Below are 26388 nucleotides of genomic sequence, written 5' to 3' on the forward strand. Positions count from 1 at the left end.
CTCCTTTTTCCATGTTCCAAGTGATACATTTTTCTAGCATAATATCTTGTTTATTTCTGATCAGATATATTATACTTCTTAATTCTGTGTTCAGTACTATGCTGCTTTTCTAGATTGTGCCTTAAGTTATGCACTCTCCCTTTTTTGTGCAGGCCAGCCCCCCTGGTATCCTCGCTCTGCTGGATGAGGAGTGCTGGTTCCCAAAAGCCACAGACAGGAGCTTTGTGGAGAAGGTTGGCCAGGAACAGGGCTCTCACCCCAAGTTCTTCAAGCCCAAGAAACTGAAGGATGAAGCGGACTTCAGCATCATTCATTATGCTGGCAAGGTAAATAGTTTGTAATGATGAAATTTCATCAGCACATTTCTTAGGCTTAAAATGTCAGAGGTTCACCTGTTTTAGACTTTTCTGCCATGCATTTGTGCAGTTCTTTATCCAAGGTTTTATGTTTTTAAGGTTCCTTTATTAACATTAAAATAAATATAAATGCACCCAAGTTAGCTGAAAAAATATTTGTCATCTGCAGTCCCTTTGCCCAATGTTAGAAGGCATCCTAAAACAGTGGTTCTCAACTGGTCCAGTCACAGGATCCAGATCTACCGACCATTAGTTTAAGGTCCGCACATTATATATTGCCACATATTACATTTTAACCCACAAAATATAAACAACACATTCGCTACAAACACAAGTAAATAAAACATACTGCAAGAATAAACAGAAATGGCATTTCAAAATAAAAGCTCTGTGCAGGAAATTCACTGAACTTCATTATAAAGTGTGTTTTAGAAACCTTCGGTCCATTCAGGATGGACTCCGCAACCCACTTTTTGACAGCGTCCCACCAATTGGGATCCAGTGTCCTAGAATATTAAAAACTAAACAATATCTGCAGTCGTTAAAAACATACAACATAGTGTTAAAAAGGCAAATACTATATAGTAAAACAAAAGCCAAATAGCTAATATAGTCCTAAAAGGCCACAAAGTCTTACTTTTTTTTTTTTTTTAAAGATTTCACAGTCACAAATTTCAAATGTCAGAATAAAGTAATGAAAGTTTTACTTCAGTTGGTGCACGCTCCTGTGATCTGGATCGTGGGGTCGTAAAATTCAGTATGAGCTGTCTCAGGTCAGTCTTTTCCTCATTTAAGCAATAAAATCAAACTTGTTTGATATATTTAGTCTTGGGATCATGCAAAAAGTAAAAGTTCAATGATGTCAACAACCAAAGGCTGCACTCTCTCCAACACCAAACAGGAAGCAGCAAACTGGATAGACAATAAACATGCAGGGGACTCGGGGGAGTTGAGGAGTGCACAACAGTCTGTGTTCAATTTGACGCGTATCTGATCCACCAACCTGTGTTTATTTTAGTGAGAAATCTTGATTTTTGAAACAATTTCCCTCTTTTTCACATGATCTCCTCGCCCTAAAACAGATGAAATCTAAAATGCAAAGTTTATTTGCAATTACAGTGTATTTTTATGGATTATATAGATGCCTAATCTACAAGAATACAGTCAACAAATGACACCTTTTACCTTTTGTTTCTAGATTTCTGCGTTTTGGTGGACAAATAAGGAAATGCTAATATATCATATTTCGTAAAGGGACTTTAGTGTAATGTTTACCACCATGAGCAGGATAGGAAATATGCTGCCTTCATATGCTCCTTGGAAATATTGTGTTTACCCTATTACAAGTTACAAGCACATCAATGTTACCCGAATTGCAGAGTGACAGTGTCAGCAACTGATGGTAAAAAATTACATATTTTGTTATTTTGTTCCTGATAGTTATCATTTACTTTTAGTAGTTGCACATTTCAGTATATGCATCTATAAGCTGTAACAAGCAAGCAAACTTTGAACTACAAAGCATGCCAGGTGAGATTATTAACATTGATAACAACGTTATTTTATAACACAAGTTGCATAAACATGGCTGGAAAAAGTCAATGTTTGCTGTTACTGCTACTGCTGTCCATGTAGAGATAGATTAAATGTAAAAATATAACATATAAAATATAGAATAATATATAAAAATATAAATAAACTGGAAACTGTTATCAGCCTCTTGTTTAAACGCCCTCAGCGTTCAAATATAACCCATCGTCTTTGTAGCTTCCATGTTGTTCCCTCTTTGCTTTACGTCAAAGCACATGAACACAAAAAAAGTCAGAAGAACGACTTCCCAACTTGGAAACTGCGACCTTCTGACATCACATGGATGCAGCAATAATCTCAAAAGGAATCCAGTTGCAGTCTTGCAAATAGTGACCCTACAAGATCCCCAGGTTTTGCTAAATCTTATAGTGTGTGACCGAAAAGTCACATTGTCGTTAGATGTAAGAGGCGTCACACTTTAATCTTTTAAAAGCCTTTTCAAAGTCTTCTAGTGCAAAAGCTTAAAGAGCCCTATCTGATATTTTCTAATAATATTCCAGAGGTCTGAGAGTGACTCATAATCGTTGTTGTTGCTCCTCAGGTGGACTACAAGGCAGACGAGTGGCTGATGAAGAACATGGACCCCCTGAATGACAACGTGGCTTCACTGCTGAACATTTCCACTGACAAGTTTGTGTCTGAGCTCTGGAAGGACGGTGAGTCGAGGCAGACGTCGACTTTTTGCAGTAACCCAGAAACCACAGCCTCTCTGGGAGCGTTGTGGTGCTTGAATATATTTCATGTTCCTGTTTTGCATTTCATAGTGTTTCTTTCTCTCTTACTGTCTGGTGTGTGGACCTTTGTTTTTACCTTCTCAAATCCCACTTGTTGTTTCCATCCATTTCTTCCTCTGTACGGCCCCATTTTGTCTGTCGTTTTTTTTTTCTTACACTGGGTCTCAGAGGTACAGAATTGTCAGAGAGCCTATTTTTATCAGCGTTTTCCTATTCTACACTCAGACTCAGGTGATGAGGTTTCTTTTTCATTTATTTAGTCTTTCCCTCTCACTCCTGCTGTCTGTTAACCCATTTGTGACTTTATTTATGTGAAAAAAATGCCACAAGATTCATTCTGATTGATCTTGAAATCTGGTATGGACACACTTTGGTCAGTTATTTAACAGCAAAACCTTTTCAATTTCTAGATCACATGAAAAATGATATTTTAATCGATAGTCAACCCATGGATGTTTGGAAAAAAGGAGAAAAAAAAAGCCATAAGTTTGCTTATTAAATGTTTCCATATGAAACATTTCCATTTTCAGCTTGTTATGAGTTCATAGATACCATCATGCATTGTGCTCGTTAATAGAGGACACGTAAACTTGTATATTAGCCGATGCCTTATAGTGATTATAAGGCAATGAATATTACAGGCAAAACTCATCCTCTCTTTCCAATCTGTAGACTATGACACACCCATTGATAACAGCACGGTTCGCATTTCAGGTCAAGAAAAACCTGTTTTCTTTTGGGTTCAGTTGGGAACCAACTTTTGGGCTTTTTAACCAGTTAATTTTATCTCGAAATGCTCTGAGCGACTGAAATACGGTGCGTTAACTGCAACTGACCATTTCTTGTTGGCAAATAAACCATTTTCTTATCACACTAAATCTTATCATACTACATGTAGTCATTTGACACATTGTACTATTTTTTTTAAACTGTAGAAAATGACCTAGAAAAGCAATAATTTTATAATGATTTTATTTTTGTTTTTAAATCTGTATTATAATAACCAATAACAACAAAAAAAACATTAGTATTGGTTATTGGACAAATTTTTCATGCATTTGCAACATGCATTTTCCTCCAGATGACCAGAACTTTAAACCTGTTAAACTTACCCATATTTAACAGCCCCAGTGCTAAATTATTAAAGATCTAAGTATTGATAAACTCCAGCCCAACCGATTTTTTTATCTGTAAGTTTTACTGGTTTAAAATTTTGGTATAAATTATTATTATTATTATTATTATTATTGTTTTCTTCTCATTCTATATTTAGGCTTTGGGCATATTGTACTTCTTTTTTAAAACTGTAGAAAATGCCCTAAAATAAGCAACTAATTTGCTAATTTGGGATTTAAGTTATTTTATTTTATTTTTTTTTTAGATGTCTTTGTTTCCGTAGCACAAAAGAGGGAATAAACAACAACAAAAACAAACTAAATAACAACAACAAAAAACATTAGTATTTGCTATCAGACAGATTTTTATTTTAAACATCCGTATCAGCCCAGAATTTCACAATAGGTGCATCCCCAAAAAGAACTATTATTAGACATAGTGTAGCTCAAAATACTCAACTTGAGGAGCCGTTTTTAATTTTTCAAAATTCACTTTTCAGCCCAACAGTTTAAAATTTCATCAGATTTATGCTTAGGTTAGCCAAGAGAAAACCTTAACCTAAGGTCAGCTTTTAAGCACAAATGGGTTAAACATGCTTATTTCCATCATGAATCCTCTCTGCCGCCCATTCTTTTCTCCTAAATGTTCAAACTTGTGTTTTTGGTTTAAACTTCTTGTGTGGGTGTCTTTAACCAGCCGTGTGTGCAGAAACAAAATCTTCTTACCACTTGTTGCTCTGTCATTGAACTCTCCTTCTCTCCCTCTGTGTAATAGTGTTGTTTGGGGACTCCTGGTGTTGGTCATGGGTACTGCAGCAATGGGTATATACTGCATGGGTTTGGTTTTGTTGTTGTTTTTTTATCACCACAAGAATACACTGCAACTGCCAAAGTTTGTCACCTTCCTGAAACACACACACACACACACACACACACACATTTAATTGAACAATCACACGTAGTTTTCACTCAGAGGACTGCACTGGCAGCGTCAACAGCTGACCAGCTCCTTCCACTCACTGCACTGATTTTCGTCATAATCTCTCCACGCTTCACTGGCTTTCTGTGACTCCTCTCTGCCATCCTCCTCCCGATTCCCGTCTCCCTCAGCATTCACTCGGTGTTTGTGTGGTGTTTTCACTTGTCCTGGTATTTTTAAACCACCTCTACTCTCTCCTGGTGTGTGTTTACCAAGAGGAAGTGGAGAGACAATGGTCATGTTCATTCTTCCTTGTGACATGCATTTGGTTTGAGTTTGCCTGGTTAAATATTCAAATTGTTAAATTGAAAGTTGACTCTCTCCTTACATAATGTTTCTGTATTTTTCTCCTGTGTTTCCTCTTGCAGTGGACCGCATCGTAGGTCTGGATAAGGTGTCCGGCATGTCCGATATGCCCGGTGCCTTTAAGACTCGTAAGGGCATGTTCCGCACAGTGGGACAGCTGTACAAAGAGCAGCTGTCCAAGCTCATGGCCACTCTGAGGAACACAAACCCCAACTTTGTTCGCTGCATCATCCCCAACCACGAGAAAAAGGTACCTGAGAAAGACTGGCATGTATATGGGTTTTTCACTGCAGGAACTGTCCCAGAGGACGAAATTTAGATTTTAGACTAAAGAAGAGCTTTGATTCTCTGCCTGACCCCGATGGAGCCTGACCCCACGGGATTTGGGCCCGGCTGTGATTTCTCACTCTTCCCTTGAACTTGAATCGAATCGTCAAATTGTTTATTATTTCATATTTTGAACTGTTGTGAACTGTCTTATGCTTACACGGCACTCTTTCAGGAGTTTTACCTGAGTGAATTAAGAGGGAAAGAGAGAAAGAGGAAAGAGAGAGAGGGAAAGCGACAGAACGGAAATCCAAATAGCCCTAACAAACACAAATGAGACAAAACTAGGGCAGTTAAGATAAAATTAAAATCAGCAAGATGTAGAAGTTTAAAATGCAAGACATAAAATGTCAATATAAAATAATACAAAGAAACAGACCAACAACAGAAGCGATAAAAGCAATAAAACCACAGATGAAATAAAATAAAATAAATTAAACATGAATTAAAAAGGTAAAATAAAAAAAACAAAAATGATATCATATAAAAGCAAGTCTTAAAAATGGGTTTCAAGAGATGATCTAAAAGAAGTCACTGACTATGCAAGCTTTATCTCCTCTGGCAAAGGCATTGATGATCATTTTACCTATTTTACTGACAGCACAGCAGCACTGCAGTCATCTCTCTTAATGAAATGAAGCCAAACTTTGGACAGTTTCTTCCACTGCCACAACGACTTCTGGTAGCAAGTTTCCAGCAGTGTAGACCCATGAGTTTGATTGTTGTGCACAGCTGTCGGAAAAAAACGTTGCGCAGTTGATAAAAGGAAATGATAAGCTCTGAGTCATGTGGTTCTGATGGATCCGAAAATTTGAAACAAGTTTTCAACTGGAACGGCTTCTAGATTCCCCGTTGACAGTATCTGATAGTTTGATGGCACTGACATCTTTAAACAAATGAATAACCATCAAACACTCAGCAGATTGTCGACTTTGGAGAGAGGCACTCTCAGTCTCTGTTTCTATTGCAGTTTCTACTTTTTTATTAATTAACCCTTTGAAACATAAGCAAATTGGTTTGATTTCTTTCAAAAAGATGGGGGTAAGTTAGGGACGCAACTTGAAAGGTCAGGCCCAAAAATTTGCAAAATATTTATGAAAAATAACAAGAATATATAGGAGACACTAATGTGCAGTGGAAACACAAAAAATGTACAAAAGGGACAAAGAAGATTGTAGTTTAGTTCCTGTTTTTGTCAAAATATGCGTTACACGTCTGTGCTGTTGGTCTCTCTGTTCTGCCACACTGCTGATCAGCAAATGTTCCCCTTCCTCTCAGGCTGGTAAACTGGATCCCCACCTGGTTCTGGACCAGCTGAGATGTAACGGTGTGCTGGAGGGGATCCGTATCTGCAGACAGGGCTTCCCCAACCGCATCGTCTTCCAGGAGTTCAGACAGAGGTAGCCGAACATTAACACAGCTCCAGTTTGTCTTGCTTTCTATCCGCATTTACACTGCCTGTTCAAGACGGGAATATCACACCTTATGCCGCCTCGCTGTTTTGTATATAAAGTCCACTCGCAGAAAGGGGGGACAGAGAGCTCTCGCCTCTGAGCCGGGAATGGAGGTAGTAACAGCACTGAAATGAGGTCTGTAAACATGAAGCCAGAAAGACGTGACCACGGGCGCTACAGGAGTGACGTTTTGATGCATGGATATATTAAGACGGTCTGGACAACCTCAGCTGCTATATAACAGAGACGCTAAATGATCGTGATCGACATGTTATGTCTTTTTTTATTGTTTATTAAGCATTGCCGACACATATGCTATATGTCAGGCTGGAGGCGGATGCACGTGTGTTAAACTTTATGCCCTTTACTTTATATAATGAATCCTTTGCAAGATGCAAAAATGCAGTGAACAATCACACACTGGAGTGGGATGATGCAGCCGTTGTGTAGTTTTGTGTAAACACGCAGGGGCGGTATAAAGGGGGGACTTTGTTGTGGTTTTAGAGCTCCATCTCTGTGTAAAGCGGTTTTTGTCAAACTTGTGTAAGAGAAAGTAAAATCCCACCATTTGCTTCTCTCCAAGGTATGAAATCCTCACTCCTAATGCCATCCCCAAGGGCTTCATGGATGGAAAGCAGGCCTGCATGCTCATGGTAAGGTGTCTAAAAAAATAAATTCTAGCTAATTCTCCACATAAAAAGTCCCTCTGCAGAGTGACTGATCAGAGCGTCTCCTCTCCTGTCAGATCAAAAGCCTGGAGCTGGATCCCAACCTGTACCGGATCGGCCAGAGCAAAGTTTTCTTCAGAGCAGGAGTCCTCGCTCACCTGGAGGAGGAGAGGGACATGAAGATCACTGACATCATCATCACCTTCCAGGCCTGGTGCCGAGGCAACCTGGCCCGCAGGTAAGAAAAGAAAATTGCCACAACCCTAGACTTTACCTCTGCTGTGAGCAGGACTCTGATCTGAGCTGCTGAAAAACAATAATCAAAGCAGACGCACTCAAACTTTTCTGTATCTTTGCATTTTTTTCCCCATGTCATTATATTAAGAAATTGGCCCTGATGAAGTATTTTATTGTACAACAGAAAATCACAAAAATAAAAGGAAATCACTTTTAGGACTTTTAGTGTCTGCAGGCCCTTACATAAATTAATTTATATAACTATTAGGCCCTAAAAGTCATTAAATTGTCATAAATTCAAATTTCTGTAGTCAATTCAGTTCAAGTCAAGTCAGTGACTATATATATATATATATATATATATATATATATATATATGTACTCACACATGCAGGTATACATACACTTATTATATCAAATGTGGAGATTTGTGTCTTGTAAACTAAGGCACACACTGTGACATAAGTGCACTAAACAAACAAAAACAACATTAATGACAAGAAAGATAAAAATTCACAAAGAACAACATCTCAGACACAAGACACTTGGTGCACAAATCTTAAATGCATATTATAGTAAAGGCCATTTCATCGTTCTCCTAATTTGACCTCATATATGAACCGTTTTGCAAGGTTTACATCACTAAGTACTTGTTTATGTTTATTCATCTTTTAATTTATTTTTGTAAAGCTCATTTGAATGGGAGACCACTTTTCTGATGTTACAAATCCAATGTAGAATAACCTAACTCACCATAATAACTACATTCCTACATAAAACTTCTGCACAGGACCACATATATACTTATCTTTATACTCACCTGCAATGCTTGAATAAGACAAAGATAATTTATCCCAAAAAATAAGTCTTAAATTTGGATAAAATTGTCTTAAAAAGGTCTTAAGAAACATTACATTTAAGTGTGTGACACCTGCAAACACCTGGATTTCTTTTGCATTTAAGTTTGTTGCATTGAACTGCAAGCTCATATGAAGTGCGACTGTCTGAATCTGTGTATTTTTGTTTTGTAGGGCTTTCCACAAGAAACTGCAGCAGCAGACCGCAATGAAGGTGATCCAGAGAAACTGCTTGGCTTATCTCAAACTCAAAAACTGGCAGTGGTGGAGACTCTTCACCAAGGTGAGCCTTAGTCTCTCCAAAAACTTCATAGCTGAAATACTGCCAGCAGATGTTTGAAATGTAGAAAATGCTCCTCACAAAGCTAAAAACAGGGCAGTTTTTCTCACTTTTTAGAGATTTGTGGCTCTCAAAGGACAGCCACGCTACAAATCTGTAATGATTTTATAGAATATGATGTATTTCTGAGGATTAAACTACCCAACAGGCTTTAAAGGAGTTAAAGTGAGCACAACCTAAAACATCTGAAGCAGTACATAAACATTGATGCAGCAGAAATATGAATAGAGTACATTTTGATGGTAATACTAAGATAATTTTACGTAATGTTTTGAAATCAGGAGTTTTTTAGGATCGAAATACTTCCTCTATCCCTGCAAAACTGCTTTTTTATTCCTTTTCAAGCGCTGTGCTGTATAATGATAGGCCTGGGCCCAGTGTTTTTAGGTTAGAATAAAATAATATTCAGAAATTTGATACAACTCAATAAACATGTATACTATTGTCAAGAAATGTTTTTTTTTTCCAAAAGGACTCAAAATCATTACATTTGTACTTGGAAATGTTGAGATATCCTATTTTTAACTCCCTATTTCTACAATTTGTCCTCAGGTGAAGCCTCTGCTGCAAGTCAGCAGGCAGGAGGAGGAGATGCAGGCCAAGGATGAGGAGCTGATGAAGGTGAAGGAGAGGCACGTGCAAACTCAGCAGCAGCTGCAGGAGATGGAGGAAAAACAACTCCAGGTAAACTTGAGATTCTCCTTCCACTGGGCCATTCATAAACGGCGGAGTAATGTTTTGAGGCAGGTTTGCTGTAATGCATATTTGAGCACGTTCTAAAGGTCTTGTGGACCAATCAGATTGCTTGATCGGAACTAGTCGTTGTATAATTTAATTTAAGTCTGTGATATCTGACTCATCTTTTTGGATGCTTGCAGCTCTGTGCCGAGAAGAATGCCCTGCAGGAGCAGCTTCAGGCAGAAGCGGAGCTCTGTGCCGAGGCCGAGGAGATGAGAGCCCGTCTGGCTGCCAAGAAGCAGGAGCTGGAGGAGATCCTCCATGACCTGGAGGCCCGTGTCGAGGAGGAGGAGGAGCGTGCCTCTCAGCTCACGAGTGAGAAAAAGAAGATGCAGCAAAATATCAAAGTAAGTTCATCAGCTCATTGCACCCACTAACTGAAACATTTAATAACTTAACAGAATATCTAGAGTTTGATTTACGTCACCAACCCTCTCGTCGTTCACCTGCACACAGGACCTGGAGCAGCAGCTGGATGAGGAGGAGGCCGCCAGACAGAAGCTCCAGCTGGAGAAGGTCACTCTGGATGCCAAGATGAAGAAGATAGAGGAGGATGTCATGGTTCTGGATGACCAGAACAACAAACTCAACAAGGTTAGGATGAAAGGAACCGCGGCCATTGTGACAGATTTATTTATTATTTATTTATTTACTGTAAAGACACCATAACCGAGTCTACTAAAGATAAATGCATGTTTTTCCAAATCCTAAATGTTTTCTCTGTTTGTGAATACAGGAGAAGAAGCTGCTGGAGGATAGGATCTCCGAGTTTACCACCAACCTGGCCGAGGAGGAGGAGAAATCCAAGAGTCTGCAGAAACTCAAGACCAAACATGAGGCCATGATCACAGACCTGGAGGGTAGGAGGAGAGCATGATGGGACAAACAGTCGCTTCACATAACGGCCATTAACACTCTAAAAACTCGAATCAGCAGCACTTTTCTTGTGCTGCGTTCAGACATCTTTCACAGGCTGTTAGAATCTTTGAAACCTGAGAAAATTGGTTTTGAAAAACCCTGAGGGGAAAAGGCAGTGACCAACTTGGCAAGAAACAAATCTGTAAGAAATTTAGTAAAAAGTGATAAGAAAAAGACCTAATATTAGTTTTTAAAAAAGAGGGAAGGATTAACAGAAAATTATTTTTTTTTTAAAAGTCAAAATAATTCTATTTATTAAAAAAGAAAATTACACTACAGACAAAATGTAATAAGATATATAAAATAAATACATATATATTTTTTCATTTTAGATGCTTTTTTTGGCCACATTCTTATTGGGTTTTTTTGGATTTTTTCACTTGTTTTTAGGTAATTTTGTTACCTTTTAAATACTTTTTCACTAATTTTTGGACCATGTCTTGTAAAGTTGCTTATTGCCTTCTCCACATGCTTTTGAAAGAAATCCAACCAGTTTGCTCAGGTTTCAAAGGGTTAAAGACTTCACTGGTCCTAAACAGGACAATTTGTTAGCTATCGCTGTTTCCAAATTTCAGCATGCTTTTTTTCCTCCTTATAATCTCGTATTTGTTCTTTTCTTGTCAGACCGCCTGCGCAGGGAAGAGAAGCAACGCCAAGAGCAGGAAAAGGGCCGACGAAAGTTGGATGGCGACATCAACGAGATACAAGACCAGGTCGCTGAGCTGCAGGCCCAGATCGCCGAGCTCCGTGCCCAACTAGCGAAGAAAGAAGAAGAGCTCCAAGCAGCTCTGGCCAGGTCTGTAGTGTTGTATTATACAACAAGTATTTCCAACCAAGCAATCCGATTGGTCATCAAGACATTAAGCACGTGCTCAAATTTACATGACAGCACACATTCCTCATCACTGAAAATAAAACTCCATCACTGCTTAAATAATGCACTTGAAAATATTCCAGAATTGTGGACATGTTAATCAGTTTGGTGTTGAGGAGAATTTCAGGGCAGTTTTATAATGTATTGATAACATGATGTCTAAGAAAATCTCCACAGCGTTAATGAGTTTGAGCTCATATTATGAAAAGTAACAGCCAGCTCACTAACTAACTATAAACGAACACACAGATGACAAAAACCAGCACGAACCGCCATCAGACACATTATAAACACTGCCAAAAAGTGACATTTGCATGTATGAACATAAAACAGCAACTTCACTGCAAACGAAAACCTTCTCAGTCCAGATCTAGACATATTGTGTATTGTCCTTTTTAAAATTCGTGAGGAATTGTTTACTAGTACAAAGACCAAAGTAGTTCTGATAAATATTGATGACTCGCAGCGACTCAACTGGCTGTTTGAGAAAGAGATATTTAAGTTAGCAACTTATTTGGACAAAGCCTGGGACGTGAGGAAGGATGCATTGTTTCAGTCGGCGCACGATGAGTATTTAGATATTTATTCTTTATTTTATTTGTTCATTTTTTTTTTTTTTTTAAATTGCCAATGTATTTATCATTATTATTATTATTTTGATTTTGTCCATATTCATTAATTTTATTATTTCTTTGTAATGTATTATTATTATTATTATAATCGCAATATTACACCTGAGGGTGCGCTTCTGGCATAAGCATCTTGATCCAGACTGCATCACTGTCACGCTCAAATGACGTTAAAATTTGAGTGTAATTTTGCTCAACTATATTTCCATTGTTATCCTTCATGCTGCTGTGGTGATACTGCAGGTTATTTTAATCAAATAAAAGACTCCCCTGCTCCATTTACTCATTTTGTTCCTCCCTGAAGAATCGAGGAGGAGGCAGCGCAGAAGAACTTGGCCCAGAAAAAAATCCGTGAGTTGGAGGCCCAGCTCTCCGAACTGCAGGAAGATTTGGAGCTGGAGAGGCAGGCCCGCACCAAGGCAGAGAAACACCGCAGGGACCTGGGCGAGGAGCTGGAGGCCCTTAAGACGGAGCTAGAGGACACTCTGGACAGCACCGCCGCTCAGCAGGAACTCAGGTAAAGATATGACGACGTGTGTGGTAACAGACAGAGGTCTGAGTCCATTATTGACGCAGGAGATTAACCTCTGCTTTGTTCTCAGGGCCAAGCGAGAGACCGAGGTGACCCAGCTGAAGAAGACTCTGGAAGATGAGGTCAAATGTCGCGAAATGCAGCTGAGTGATATAAGACAGAAACACAGCCAGGCTTTCGACTCGGTCAATGAGCAGCTAGAGCAGGCCAAGAGGGTAAATACGTTTCAGAGCCTTTTATTCGATTACTTTGATGTCTACTTAATGCACTTTTTTTGTGTGTGTGTTGTATATGATTTTGAACCACCCTTTGCTCCATATAACTAGAGAAAATGATAACAATATTATTAATAATAATAATGTAATTCATAATCATTCATGTAAAAGTGACAAAATTAACAAACATTGAATTTCACACAACACAATTAAAGGGGGGGGGGGGGTTTACATGATTTGAATGACGTTTCGATAATAAGAAAGTGCGCTGTGTTACATCCCAATTTGCACTGAAGAGCTAAGCAATAACATGCATGGCCACAAACAACAAATGCATTATAACGCACATTATCAACCAATTAGACTGACCTTCCTGCCGTAAAATCTAGAAGTGATTGCCATATTTTTAAAAAAGTCCTGACTCTTACATCTGATGTTGTAGTAGATTTTATCTAATGGATGCAGCTTGAAAATTCATTTCTGTTATAATGCAGGAGGGTTATCAGATTTCCAATGAATTGTAATTCAGTGAATTGTACAGAAAATCAAAGCAAGCAAGCAATTTTTTTTTTGATAATTATTCCAAGGGTCCATATTAACATACACATCACGTTAACCCAATATTTTTCATCATTGACTAAATTTGTTTGTAACAGAGATGGAAAAATCAGAAGGCTGTCCATTTTTTTGACATTAGGGCAGTCTAATGTAACTTCATGTAATTTACACACCTGTCCAGTTGGTGCTTTGTGCATATAGATTAGCTATTATCTAACGTATCAAGTATTGCGATTCGATAGTATGGTTTATTGCAAATTTTGTTTACTTTTTGTTCATTTGTTCTACGACATAAAATACATCAGTCCATACCCAACTGTGAACTACAGAACATGTAGCCGTGCAGAAAGCGACTTTAAGGCCTCGTAGCCATAGCGACACGATCGCAGTGTAGTTGTGTGATAGCAACAATAACTTTTTACCTCTGACAATTACATTTAGACTTCAAAAATCCTAAAAGTGTTATTCATTTGCAGAGATAGAGTAGTGAAGTAATCATTTGGCACTTCTGGTTCCCTCGTCTCAAAGTCTCTGGGTTTTTGTGAATGTGGTTTTGTTAAAATGCCTCAAATAAGGTCTGTGGTTAACACGGGCTAAAGATTTTTAGCAACAGAAAATATGTCCCTTTAAACCCAATTTTTGAACTTTCGAAGGCTTTACACGTCTTAAAAATGGCTAACAAATGGCTAAATGGGACTACAGTGTTTGTCGGGGACGTAAGATGTCATCCCAGCGGACACAGAAACTCATTCAACCCACTCACCGCCTTTACAGCTTTACAGAGTCGCACTCGAACTTGTAGATTTATCTGTTTATCTGTTCTTTTCGATGTGTGCGGTAAATTAAATCGTTAGTTGAACGATTTGGGGTGTTGACGTTTAAGTCATGCAATCACGTTGCAGTTCGTGTGTAGCCTAATAGCTTTTTGCTTCTGGCGATTTCATTTACGCTTCAAAACACACAAAAGTGGTGTTCATCTGTGAGTATTTTCATGCTGAACAAAACGTGTGAGTCTCGAGGAAAACGGTGCAACGCTAACTTCCTGGTTGGCCTACAAAAATACGTCATCCCCTTCAACACTCTATTATCATCCAGAATAAAATAATGGCTAATAAAAAGAAATTCAATGAATGAAAATTAAATGCTATTGAATATACTTTATTATCATCCAGAGTAAAATGATGGGTAATGATAGATTATGATGGAATTATGAGGACCCTCAACCTCTGTGCTCCTCTGTCCCTGCAGAACAAAGTGTCCATGGAGAAGGCCAAACAGGCTCTGGAGTCGGAGAGGAACGAGCTGACCATCGAGCTGCAGACACTGGTGCAGGCTAAAGGAGAATCGGAGCACCGCAGGAAGAAAGCTGAAACCCTGTACGCCGAGCTGCAGCTCAAACATGCAGAGAGCGAGCGCCAGAGGATGGAGCAGGCCGAAAAAATGGCTAAAATGCAGGTGCGACTCTTTGCAACACTCACTGATTACTGCTTTCTGTGCGTGCGCTGATGAGTGCGTGTGGTCATTTGATGATGATTTTTCGGCAATTACATTGACTCATTTTAAATCTTTAGCCTTTTCTGTGTCCGTTCACACTGGAGTAGATGATGTGTTGTTTCTGTTCAGTGGTTCATTCGTTGTCTTCGGTCCACAGGCTGAACTGGAAAGTGTGAATGCCCTGCTGAGTGAGGTGGAGGGAAAGTCTATCAAGGCAACAAAAGACTTCTCTGCTGTCGAGTCCCAGCTGCAGGATGTTCAGGTTTGCACACAAATATCCTCCATGTTCAGCTAGTAATTAAAAAAAAAAAGATAATAATAAAACTTATTAAAAAATGATGAATTCTCATCTTTTTCCTTCAAATATGTCTTGAGCTAAACATGTATTATGTGGTCTAATCTATTTATTTGGCTATTTGTGGAATAACAACAAACAGAGGAGAGGGGATTAAAATAATTTAATGTTAAATTCATATTGCGCTTTAAATATAGTCAGTGTGAGCTCTTTAAATGCTTTTGTAAAATAAATAAAAAATAATTCTTTAAGGATAAGTCATCACACTTTGCTTTCATCATTCTGCACACTGAAGCTCAAACATGGAAATAAAGTAACATAACTAAAACTAAGCTTAAAAAGCTTTTTAAATTAATTTTTATCTTTTTTCCTCCAAAAATGCCTGTAAGTAAACATGTATTATGTGGTCTAATCTGTTTATTTGACTATTTGTGGAAAAACAACTAACAGAGGAGAGGGAATTAATATTATTTAATTTTAAATTCATATTGTACATTAAATAAAGTCAGTGTGAGCTGTTAAATGCACTTTTAAAAAATCTTTCTCTATAGATTTTAAATGTACTCTTTTATCATTCCACAAACTGAAGCTCAAACATGGAACTGAAGTAGCATAACTAAAACAAAGCTTAGAAAAATTCATAAAAAATATATCTTTCTCCTCTAAACATGCCTGGTCTGATCTTTTTGTTTGGCTATTTGTGGAGTAACAACAGACAGAAGAGAGGGAATTAATTAATAATATTTAACGTACAATTCAAATTCATAATGCACCAAACTTTGAAACCCTCTTAAAAATAAATTTTGCTAAACTCAAATTGAAAATAATCGGATTTAATTAATCGTTGTTATTTTTTTAAATCTTTAATATATTAATTTATCATATTACTACATATAATTCAGTTTTACATGCCCGTGTTTCCAACAGGAACTACTCCAGGAAGAGACGCGCCAGAAACTGTCTACAGGCACACGTCTGCGCACGATGGAGGATGAACACAACAGACTGCGAGAGCAGCTGGAGGAAGAGGAAGAATGCAGGAGGAACGTGGAGAGGCAGCTGCAAAACACTCAGTGTCAGGTGAGAAGGAACACGTGAACATGTCCCTCTGAGTTTTGACTCGTCACCTGGGATGTTTTGTAAAGCAGCGCTGAGCGTTGGAGTGACACCGGCTCTTTGCTCACAGCTCACTGACTTGAAGAAGAAGGTGGAGCAGGACGCCAGCTGTCTGGAGAGCTCAGAGGAGGGGAAGAAGAAGCTCCAGAGGGACATGGACGCCATCAGCCAGCGTCTGGAGGAGAAATGTGCTGCCTACGACAAGATGGACAAAACCAAGACTCGTCTCCAGCAAGAGTTGGACGACCTGCTGGTTGACCAGGACCACCTCCGACAGATCGTCTCCAACCTGGAGAAGAAGCAGAAGAAGTTTGACCAGGTGAGGCGTTTACATTCACGCGTTTTCTCAATTTGATTGAAATGAATCAGTTAACTGTTTATCGTGAATATCGAGTATAAATTGTTACTTTTTTTGTATAAGCAGGTACTTATATTCTGTCAAAATATAAGTACCTCGGGGCCGCTCAAGCATCTTTTCTGCCCCCTTCGGAAGCTGAAGTCAAATTGACGGCTAAATTGGATATTTATTTCCTGTTCAGCGCAGTATTCACAATTGTTATAATGCTCTTGATTAAGCAACAGATAAAAACAAACTCGTCCACTTCTGCTCGGAAGTTGTCATTTTCTGGAAGTCTGTTTCCATTGTCTTGTCCCCTCGCCTGAGGACGGAGCAGAAAGAACGCAGCCAGAGACGAATCAGCTTCATCGTTTACGTGATCCAAATTTTCTTTTGATGGGTTTGTGAAAAGGTTTAAACTACCCCTCTGCAACCAGAATTTGAATCAGTTTGGGCCTGTTGAAGCTGATTGAGATGTTTATATGGATCGTGTTTAATCTGCTTGGGCTTTCGAACCTGTTCGAGTCAGACTAGTAGATTCCACGTAAGCGTGCTCATTGTGTTTGAGACACTTTTTTAAACTCATCAGACTCGTTTATGTGGTTTGAGATTTGACACTGTGGCTTTCTACAGATGCTGGCAGAGGAGAAGAACATTTCTGCCCGTTACGCAGAGGAGCGTGACTGCGCTGAAGCCGACGCCCGTGAGAAGGAGACCCGGGCTCTGACTCTGAACCGAGAGCTCGATTCTCTGATGGACATCAAGGAAGAATTGGACCGCAACAACAAACTGCTGCGGGCTGAGATGGAGGACCTGGTTTCCTCAAAGGACGACGTCGGCAAGAATGTAAGTCCGGAGCAAATGTTGTTTTGTTTTTTTTTTTTTAAAGGTGTGTTGTGTATTCTGTTAGAACCGTCATCACAAATTGTCCTCGCGGTTCTGCAGGTCCACGAACTGGAGAAGGGCAAACGTGCGTTGGAGCAGCAGCTGGAGGAGATGAAGACTCAGCTGGAGGAGCTGGAGGACGAGCTGCAGGCCACAGAAGACGCCAAACTGCGGCTGGAGGTCAACATGCAGGCCATGAAGGCTCAGTACGAGAGAGACCTGGCAGGACGGGACGAGATGGGTGAGGAGAAGAAGAGGGCGCTGACCAAACAGGTGAGAACAGGATGCAGACTGCAGATGTTGTACATACAGGGTTTGTACTGTCATGAAATACCTGGAAAAACCATGGAATTTGCAAATATCAATTTACGAGCCTATAAAAAACAAAACATACCCTGAAAGTTTTGGGAAAGTCATGGAAATATGTTTCACAAACCCATATAATAACACATGATGTGTCCATCGACTGTCAGAAATTTGAAAATCCAACAATAATTTCTGTATTTACAGTCTATAGCTGCGATAAAAGGTGCAATTTTGGTGATTTTTAAAGAAAACATGCAAATAATGTTTTATTCAAAAAACGCTAAAAAATTCACCTGATTTTTTTTTCTTTTTTCAAAAATCTCAACAGCAAAAAAAAAGTTTCTAATTTTTTTCTTCAAAAATCACAAAAAGAAATTAACATTTGCTAAAATTTTCTTTAAAAAACAGACAAACACCAAAACAATTTAAAGACAACATGCCTTTGGAGATTTTCTGTAAAACTTTTGACATCATTAAAAAAAAATGAATGAAAAATGAAAGTGAAATTATTAGTCAGGATGTTTCATTATATTATTGGGTTTTATTTTATTTTCAATCAGACTAGGGGAAAACTTTATTTAAACTTAAATTTCAAATTTGCAGACTATTATTATTATTATTTTCAGAAAAGTATAAAATTATTGGGAGCTACAACAAGCATTTGAAAATGAAAAAAAAATAAAATAAAAGTGGGCTGCTGCAATATTCAGAGATAAATGAGAAAATGTCCTCCATGGTGGTGCTTTTTTTTTTAAATAGCTGCTGCAGTAGGTTAGCACTTCAGAGCTGAATTAGTTAGATGTAATTTTCCGAGTTTAAAATAATGATGGCTTACAATATGGTTGGTTTAATTTTAATCCTGTAAAAATATTAAAGTCCACGGACATGAGCAGCGCTCAGGCTGTAGTCGTGCAGGTACAGTCTCTCGGTTGAACGGGGCGTGGCTGAAATCAGATGTACATCCGTCAGGTGCGGGAGATGGAGATGGAGCTGGAGGACGAGAGGAAGCAGCGCTCTGGAGCCGTGGGCGCACGCAAGAAGCTGGAGCTGGACCTGAAGGAGCTGGAGGCCGGCATCGACATGGCCAACAAGAACCGGGACGAGGCCCTGAAGCAGCTGAAGAAACTCCAGGTGAGTCGCTCGCTGAAATGTCTCCAAGACAACAACAAAAAAGTGCTGTTAAAGTGTTTAAAAGTGCAGTTTGTTCCCAGTCTGACTGACTCCTGTGACTCCACAGGCTCAGATGAAGGATCTCATGCGGGAGCTGGAAGATTCTCGCATGTCCAGAGACGAGATCCTCGCTCAGAGCAAGGAGACGGAGAAGAAGCTGAAGAGCATGGAGGCCGAAATGATCCAGATGCAGGAGGTCGGTGTGAACACCTCCACGTCAACGCCTCGTTACAGGGACCCTCGACTGGCTTTGCCCGGGGGCCACTTTTGTAAATGACAGGAGGCCAGGGGCCAGTCGCAGCAGCCCCATACATGTGTCTCAGTTTTTGGGACGTTTCTAGGATTTTGGAATGTTTCTCTGATTTTAGGTCATTACTTGGATTTTAGGAAAGTTATAGGATTTTAGGACATTTCTGTGATTTCAGGACAATTGTAGGATCTTAAGACATGTTTTTAGGATTTAAGGACATTTCTAGGGGCTGAGGACCTCAGAGCATATTTTAGGACATTAAGCAGATTTTAAGACATTAATCGGATTTTAGGACGTATCTTGGATTGTAGGACATTTGTAACATTTTAGAATGTTTCTCGGATTTTAGGTCATTTATAGGACAATTGTAGGATCTTATGACATATTAAGATGTTTCTAGTGTTTTAGTAAGTTTCTAGGGTTTGAGGATCTTAAACAGATTTTAGGACATTTGTAGGATTTTAGAATGTTTCTAGCATTTCAGGACATTTATAGGATTTTAGGACATTTCCACGATTTCAGGACAATCGTACAATTGTACGACATATTAGGATGTTTCTAGGATTTTAGGATGTTTCAATGTTTTAGGAAGTTTCTAGGATTTTAGGTCCTATCTCTCGGATTTTAGGACATTTGTAGGATTTTAGGAGGTTTCTATGATTTTAAGACGTTTCTAGGACTTTACAAGATGAGGGACTTAGCTGTGACCTCTGTGCGGGGTGTGGGGGATCCTCCATTGACACTTTTTTGTATACAAAAAGTACAAAAACAATTCTCAGTGTGAATTACTTTATTTTTATTACGAATTAGAAAAGGTCGCCCTGGCACCCTACAGAGCATCAGATTTTGTCTGCGGCCGTAAATTGAGTCTCACCGCTCTGGTCTATCCCCCGGTCTCTGCTGCACACTGATTGCTCTCCTCTCGTTCGATCCTGTTCAGGAGTTGGCATCTGGGGAGCGAATGAAGAGGCAGGCCCAGCAGGAGAGAGACGAGCTGCAGGATGAGATTAACAACCAGGCCACCAAGAAGTGAGACGTCCATCAAACTCGAGCAAAATGGCAGAAGTGTTTGTGGTGTGTCTCGCCTGTTATTGACCGTGTTTCGTGCCGTTTCCTCAGTGCTCAGGTTGTAGAGGAGAGGAGGCGGCTGGAGGCTCGTATCGCTCAGCTGGAGGAGGAGCTGGAGGAGGAGCAGTGCAACACCGAGTTGATCAACGACAGGTTGAAGAAATCGATGCTGCAGGTCTGTGGACGTAAATATACAACAGCTCATCAGCTCATTTTTTGTTTGCCTCTCTGCTTATTTTATACTCTTATTTTATTTTATGATTTTTATTCATTTCTTTACCCTCCCTTTTTTATTTCCCCACATTTTTATTTGTTCATTCTTTAAAAAAAAATTTTTTAATAAAATTTCTATCTATTTTTTTAATTATTATTATTATACTATTATTTTTTTATTTTATTTTTTTTTATATGATTGAAAGGTCATCATGTTCACATGGTTGTGTATTTTGTTTTTTGTTCGTTCACATAAACCATTAAAAAGATCATTTATTTGTTCAACTGTTTTTTTTTTTTGTTTGTTTTTTTCCAGGCTGACCAGATGAATGTGGAGCTCACGGCAGAGCGCAGCACCTGTCAGCGTGTGGAAGGAGCTCGCAGCACGCTGGACCGTCAGAACAAGGAGCTGAAACTGAAGCTGCAGGAGCTCGAGGGAGCCGTCAAATCCAAGTACAAGGCCAGCATAGCCGCCCTGGAGGCGAAGATCGGTCAGCTGGAGGAGCAGCTGGACATAGAGACCAGGTGAAAGCCTCCGCCATGACGTTTACTCTGCATCATATACACTGTTAACCCTTTGAAACCTGGATTTACTTCAGTTTCTTGTGTTACCTTCCGACGCCTTTCACAAGCGTTTAAACCTTTGAAATTTGAGCAGTTGGTTTTAAAAAAAATCTTAAAAAGTCAACAAGCAACTTGGCAAGAGATGTCCTGCAAATTGCAAGAAATGAGGGAAAGCTGACAAGAAAATAAACTGAAAATTAGTTTTAAAAAAAAAAAATTATATATATATATTTAAAAGACAAAAAAGAGAGAGGGGAAAATAGCTACATTTCAGCTGTTTTTCAGGTGATTTTCCATTTTTCTCGTCTTTCCGTGTACTAATTTTCAGTTGGTTTTCTTGTAACTTTTTACTAATTCCTCTCTAATTTTTCTCTTCTAATTTCTTGTGAAGTCGTTGGTTGTTGTTGCCTATTTTGAAATTAAGCAAATTGGTTTGATTTCTGTAAAAATATGACTTGAAAAGTCAACAAGCAACGTGGCAAGCGATGTCGTGCAAAATTGCAATAAATTAGGAAAACTGACAAATATATATATTGAATGACAGGAAAGAGAGAGCGGGGGTTTTTGAAAATAATTGTTTAATTATAATTATACATTTAAAGTTAATTACATTTGATCTGTTTTTTAAGTCTTTTTGTTATTGGGTTTTGTTTGTTTTTACAATTTTTTTTCTTTTTTGTGTCATTTTCTTGTAACTTTTTACTAATTCCTCTCTAATTCTGGTAATTTCTTGTGAAGGTGCTGGTTGCCTTCCTCCTAAGCCAACCTCAGGTTTCAAGGGGTGAAATAATAATAATTTAATAATTTTTTTGTTCTGCTGTGTCTCAGGGAGAGGCAGGGTGCCACCAAGCTTGTGAGACGCACAGAGAAGAAACTGAAGGAGATCATCCTGCAGGTGGAAGACGAGAGACGCAACACGGAGCAGTACAAGGACCAGGTGAGGGCTTCTCCGCCGCCGTCGTCAAGCTTAAAATTGTCACATCATTTTGGCAGAAATCAGTTCATCTGACGTTGTTTTTGTGGAATTACAGGTCGACAAGTTGAACTCTCGCATGAAGCAGCTGAAGCGTCAGCTGGAGGAGGCTGAGGAGGAGGCGCAGAGAGCCAACGCCAACCGAAGGAAACTGCAGAGGGAGCTGGAGGACGCCACAGAGTCGGCGGACGCCATGAACCGTGAAGTCAGCTCCCTCAAGAGCAAGCTCAGGTGGGAAAAGAGTCCCAGTAGCCGTCATTGGTATCCAGTTGTCTTCACAGTGTCAGTAACAGTCCTGCATCGTCCGCACGAATCTGCGAGCTCTCCATGAGTCTTTTTCCTCGGCAGCAGTTTGTGGTTTTTGGGAGGATAATTGATCTGCCGATCTGTCCAGAGCTGATCAGATCAGAGTAGAGGATAAGAGGAGCAGCTGCTCTTGAGTCTTGAGGGTTCCCACGGTCACGGAAAACTTGAAAAATGAAGGAAATTTTGCAATCACATTTTCCAGGCCTGGAAAAGTCATGGAATTCTGTAGTTTGTAAAAAAAAAAAAAAATGTCACCGTAATCTTTGGCGGATAACCTCCTGCGTCACATAACAAAACGGCAAATAGATTCTCTGTAGCGGTCGATGTAACGTAGCTCAAACACGCATTCGTTTGAAAAGAGTTTGAATCTGATATGTGTGAAAAAAACATTAAGAAGGGCAAGAAAAATTATTTATTATGGGTCCTTGAAAAATCATGGAAACGTTCAGGAATTTTATCCACAAAAGTGCAAATAATCAAACGGTGTGTATATTCCAACAGCGCTCCTAATGAACAAAAGCTCTAAAAGTAGAAAGTCTATTTGTTGTAATTGTGGCGGCCCGACGCAAATCAGCGACGGTGGGGGAATCCCTGACTCTGCAGCAGCCGTCGCCGGACGGAGGCATTATGTTTTTGGGTCTGTCTCATTCTCATGACAGCCATTTAAAAAAAACAAACAAAAAAACCACCTTGAGCGAGTTTCTTTTGGCGCAAACGTCCAGTCAAAGATGGACTGATTAGGATTTGACAGTCAAAGGTCACTGTGACCTCACAGAACATGTTTTTGGCTAAAACTCAGGAATTCATACGCTAATTATGAGAAAAAATCACAAAATGTCAGAGAGGAAAAAATGGTGAAGTGCTGACATTTTATATCAAAAACGTAACTGAGATGACGCGTTTCCATTAAGTGAAACATTCCAGTAACCATGGCGACGGATGCTCAAAACATTAGCAGCAGAGCCCTTTATTCTAGTGCACTAATTAGCAGATTTATTTCTATTGCCGTCACCACACTCATTATTTTCAGTCGAAGGTGACGTTGGCGTGTTACGGAGCCATAAAGGAAAGGCGAGCCCCTTATATTTGGGAGCGTCCACGTATGAGGGATTTCTGGGAGCTGATAGTCCACGATTTCACAGAGGAATTGTGGATTCAAAACTGGATTATCCGAGTCATACGATGCAAAAACAGCTCTTGTAGCTCCTGATGCATCATGGGAGCTAGTTCCTCCTAACAAGCACATAGCATTCGCAGTTTCAATTTGCACAATTTGAGGGTTAATAGAAACCGGCCTGCTGACATCGTAATTTTCTGCAAAAACATTTTTCGGTGCTTTTCTCAGCGTCGGATCTCAGGAACAGAGAGGGACACATTTGGTCAGATGCTGAATCGGCGAAACTGAAAGTGTTTAGTGTTTGTATCCTCCGTGCTGCGGGGGGAAGATGTGTGCAAAGCGTCCGTCTTTCAGAATTTGTAGCTTCTTCACAGCAACTTTTGGAGAGTTTTTGAGAATGACTTTGGACAGTCAGGGATGTGAACTGTAACTGCTGCTCGGCTGGTTCGTGTTGGTCATTTTTGTTTCCACCTTCTGTGTTTCAGACGTGGCGACCCTCCCTTCATGCGCCGCATCGTTACCCGCGTTTCCAACGAAAGCGATGAGGAGGCGGAGGCAAAGACCCCCGAGAACCCCGAGCCGCAGCCCGAGTGATCCGCCACGGTGCCGCTCCGCTCCGCAGAGCTGCATCACACATCAGACCGATCCAAATTCACACACGAGCTCACATTACTGTACCTACTGAACAGAGAGGAACAACTTTATCACTGACAATCTATGCATTCTTAACACACACACACACACACACACACACACACACACACACACACGCAGACGCCAGTAAACTCGGACAATCGCCATGCTGACAAACACACACACATTATTTTTTGGGCCAAATTTTTGCTTCATTTTTTCATTCTCTGGGAAAAAGAAAAACAAAAGATATTTTTGTAACGTTCCAATTGTGAAAGTCCTGATTCAGGATCTATTTTTCTAATTGAAGAAAGAGAAAACAGAGAGAAGTAAACATAAATGAAGACCGATTACTGGAAGGGGACCAAAGTTAATATCTCAATCTATAGAATTGTATTTTATGCAGATTTTTTTTTATAATGGTTAAGAATGGAAGTGCTTTATTCTGCTCGCGCTCTCGCTTCAGTTTATAATGAAGGTTTATATGCGGAAATGTATTCTATCAGTTTAGCTGCAGTTAGTACTCGTGACTACGCTTTTGGGCTTGATCATGTAACTCACACAAACACACACACACACACACACACACTTCTTGTAAGGCAGATTCACACGATTGGAGACTCATTGACGCATACTGAAGGCATTTGATTGTGACCGTGCTGAAATTTAATTTTGCACTGAGATAAAAAAAAAAACAAAAACATTTTAGCCTTGACATTATAAACCACTGCATTTGTGTGACCGTTTCAAAAAGACGGCACACATTTAGGAAGACTGCCAACACACACTAAAGCCTTAAAATGCAGCTGGATTCTTCTGGACGGGGTTCGTTGGCTTTTTGTGGTCATGCATTGATTATTTTTTTTCATTTATCACTATCAGTGTTTTGTGTTTTTGAAGGTTAAACGGGGTGATGGGTGTCTATTACTCACAGCACACACTGTATTCTCAGAGCACAGCTTGTTGAAGGAGGAGGAGGAGGAGGTTCTTCATCACTGACCTGCGCACACCACACTGACCATACTTCGCTCCAGGTTAACCCCTCGCTGGCTGTGCTCGGGGGCTGCTTTCGGCTCACACTGCTGGGAAGTGAGAGGAATGTGTTGTCAAGAATAACGGCTCATAATTAAAAAGATCAAACTTAGAAAAACAAACAAAGGAAATCCAAAAAAACAGAAAAACTGCATCTTCTCGATTCTTTTGTAATGTTTGTCTGTCTGCACCTCTGGAATGGAAATCATGTTGTGAAATGTTGGTATTATTGCAATTAAAGAGGCTTTCTAAACTGCTACATGTTGACTTCTGTGTCATTAAACTCACCTTATATCAAATACTTTTGGTGCATTTTATGCATTTTTCATTTTCTGATCATTTTGGCTGTGTTCATGCATATGGTATCAATTTTGGCACTAATGTGTATTTTTGTTTAACCTGAATTTCCAGCTCAGCTCCTACAATAAGTCTAAAATACACCGTGGAAACTAAATAGTTACACTCAGACTGTCGATGCAAAAAATGCACCATTGAAGCCCATTCAAATTGCAGTTTTTGTCCCCACAGCCATCAAAGCTTAAAAACCTGTATTATTTTTGGGTGTCACTCTGGGCTATTGTCTTGGAATTTTTAATATTTTCCATATTTACCATATTTCATATTTGCAGAAAATACATGCTTTTCCCACTAGTTGCACTGTGACAGTAAATGTTGCTGCAAACCATTGACATATCCCATCCTGTGATCATCACAAAAATGCATATTGCATGTAGTATATTAAAAACAAATATATATTTTATCCATCTAAACATAGTGGCATCATGGCAAAATGGCAATATTTAAAGGGCTGAAACTGTGAAAATGAATTAATTTTTGATATTTATGATTAGGATTAATGGTTAAAAAATAATGAAAGCAGAAAATAATATTAATCTATAATATTTTATAAAGCTTGATTTTGAAAAGTGCAGAGCAATATGAGTGTGCGTAATATTAAGGGTAAAAAAAAGCATACATTTCCAGAGCAGAAATATGAACTAAAACACCTAAATCTGTAATTTTGGATGCTTTCTTTCCACTTGTCTGAAGTATCTTGACTGTATACCTCCAGTGTAGCCTACTATTTGAGTAGATGTACTTTTATTTCATTACTGTTTTCAGAAGTTTTGGGGTAAATACTTTAGGAGAATTGAATTTAAATCAGGTTTGAAGTCCAAAACTTGACCCCTGTAATGCGTCAG

General features: G+C 39.3%; 1 protein-coding gene across 2 annotated transcripts in view; it reads left to right on the forward strand.

The window, feature by feature from the left end:
• LOC121957125 (myosin-9) overlaps positions 1 to 25445 on the forward strand; it is a 57340-nt gene extending 31895 nt beyond the window's left edge. For both annotated transcript variants that reach the window (XM_042505643.2, XM_088069246.1), the window contains 28 exons: positions 153 to 326; positions 2488 to 2602; positions 5143 to 5330; positions 6686 to 6807; positions 7445 to 7514; positions 7607 to 7767; positions 8798 to 8906; positions 9516 to 9647; positions 9842 to 10048; positions 10158 to 10295; positions 10438 to 10561; positions 11244 to 11415; positions 12427 to 12639; positions 12725 to 12869; positions 14676 to 14882; positions 15079 to 15183; positions 16144 to 16296; positions 16403 to 16651; positions 17303 to 17515; positions 17615 to 17827; positions 18830 to 18991; positions 19098 to 19226; positions 20221 to 20309; positions 20400 to 20523; positions 20878 to 21086; positions 21954 to 22062; positions 22157 to 22329; positions 24007 to 25445. In XM_042505643.2, the coding sequence (XP_042361577.2) occupies positions 153 to 326; positions 2488 to 2602; positions 5143 to 5330; positions 6686 to 6807; positions 7445 to 7514; positions 7607 to 7767; positions 8798 to 8906; positions 9516 to 9647; positions 9842 to 10048; positions 10158 to 10295; positions 10438 to 10561; positions 11244 to 11415; positions 12427 to 12639; positions 12725 to 12869; positions 14676 to 14882; positions 15079 to 15183; positions 16144 to 16296; positions 16403 to 16651; positions 17303 to 17515; positions 17615 to 17827; positions 18830 to 18991; positions 19098 to 19226; positions 20221 to 20309; positions 20400 to 20523; positions 20878 to 21086; positions 21954 to 22062; positions 22157 to 22329; positions 24007 to 24115 (4314 nt within the window). In that variant the 3' untranslated portion in view covers positions 24116 to 25445. The remainder of the gene's footprint in view (positions 1 to 152; positions 327 to 2487; positions 2603 to 5142; positions 5331 to 6685; positions 6808 to 7444; positions 7515 to 7606; positions 7768 to 8797; positions 8907 to 9515; positions 9648 to 9841; positions 10049 to 10157; positions 10296 to 10437; positions 10562 to 11243; positions 11416 to 12426; positions 12640 to 12724; positions 12870 to 14675; positions 14883 to 15078; positions 15184 to 16143; positions 16297 to 16402; positions 16652 to 17302; positions 17516 to 17614; positions 17828 to 18829; positions 18992 to 19097; positions 19227 to 20220; positions 20310 to 20399; positions 20524 to 20877; positions 21087 to 21953; positions 22063 to 22156; positions 22330 to 24006) is intronic.
• Positions 25446 to 26388: the final 943 nt, after the last annotated feature.

The sequence above is a fragment of the Plectropomus leopardus genome, chromosome 18 (assembly GCF_026936395.1).
Source record: "Plectropomus leopardus strain MGB_pleo_1.0 chromosome 18, ASM2693639v1, whole genome shotgun sequence".
Taxonomy (NCBI): Eukaryota; Metazoa; Chordata; class Actinopteri; order Perciformes; family Serranidae; genus Plectropomus; species Plectropomus leopardus.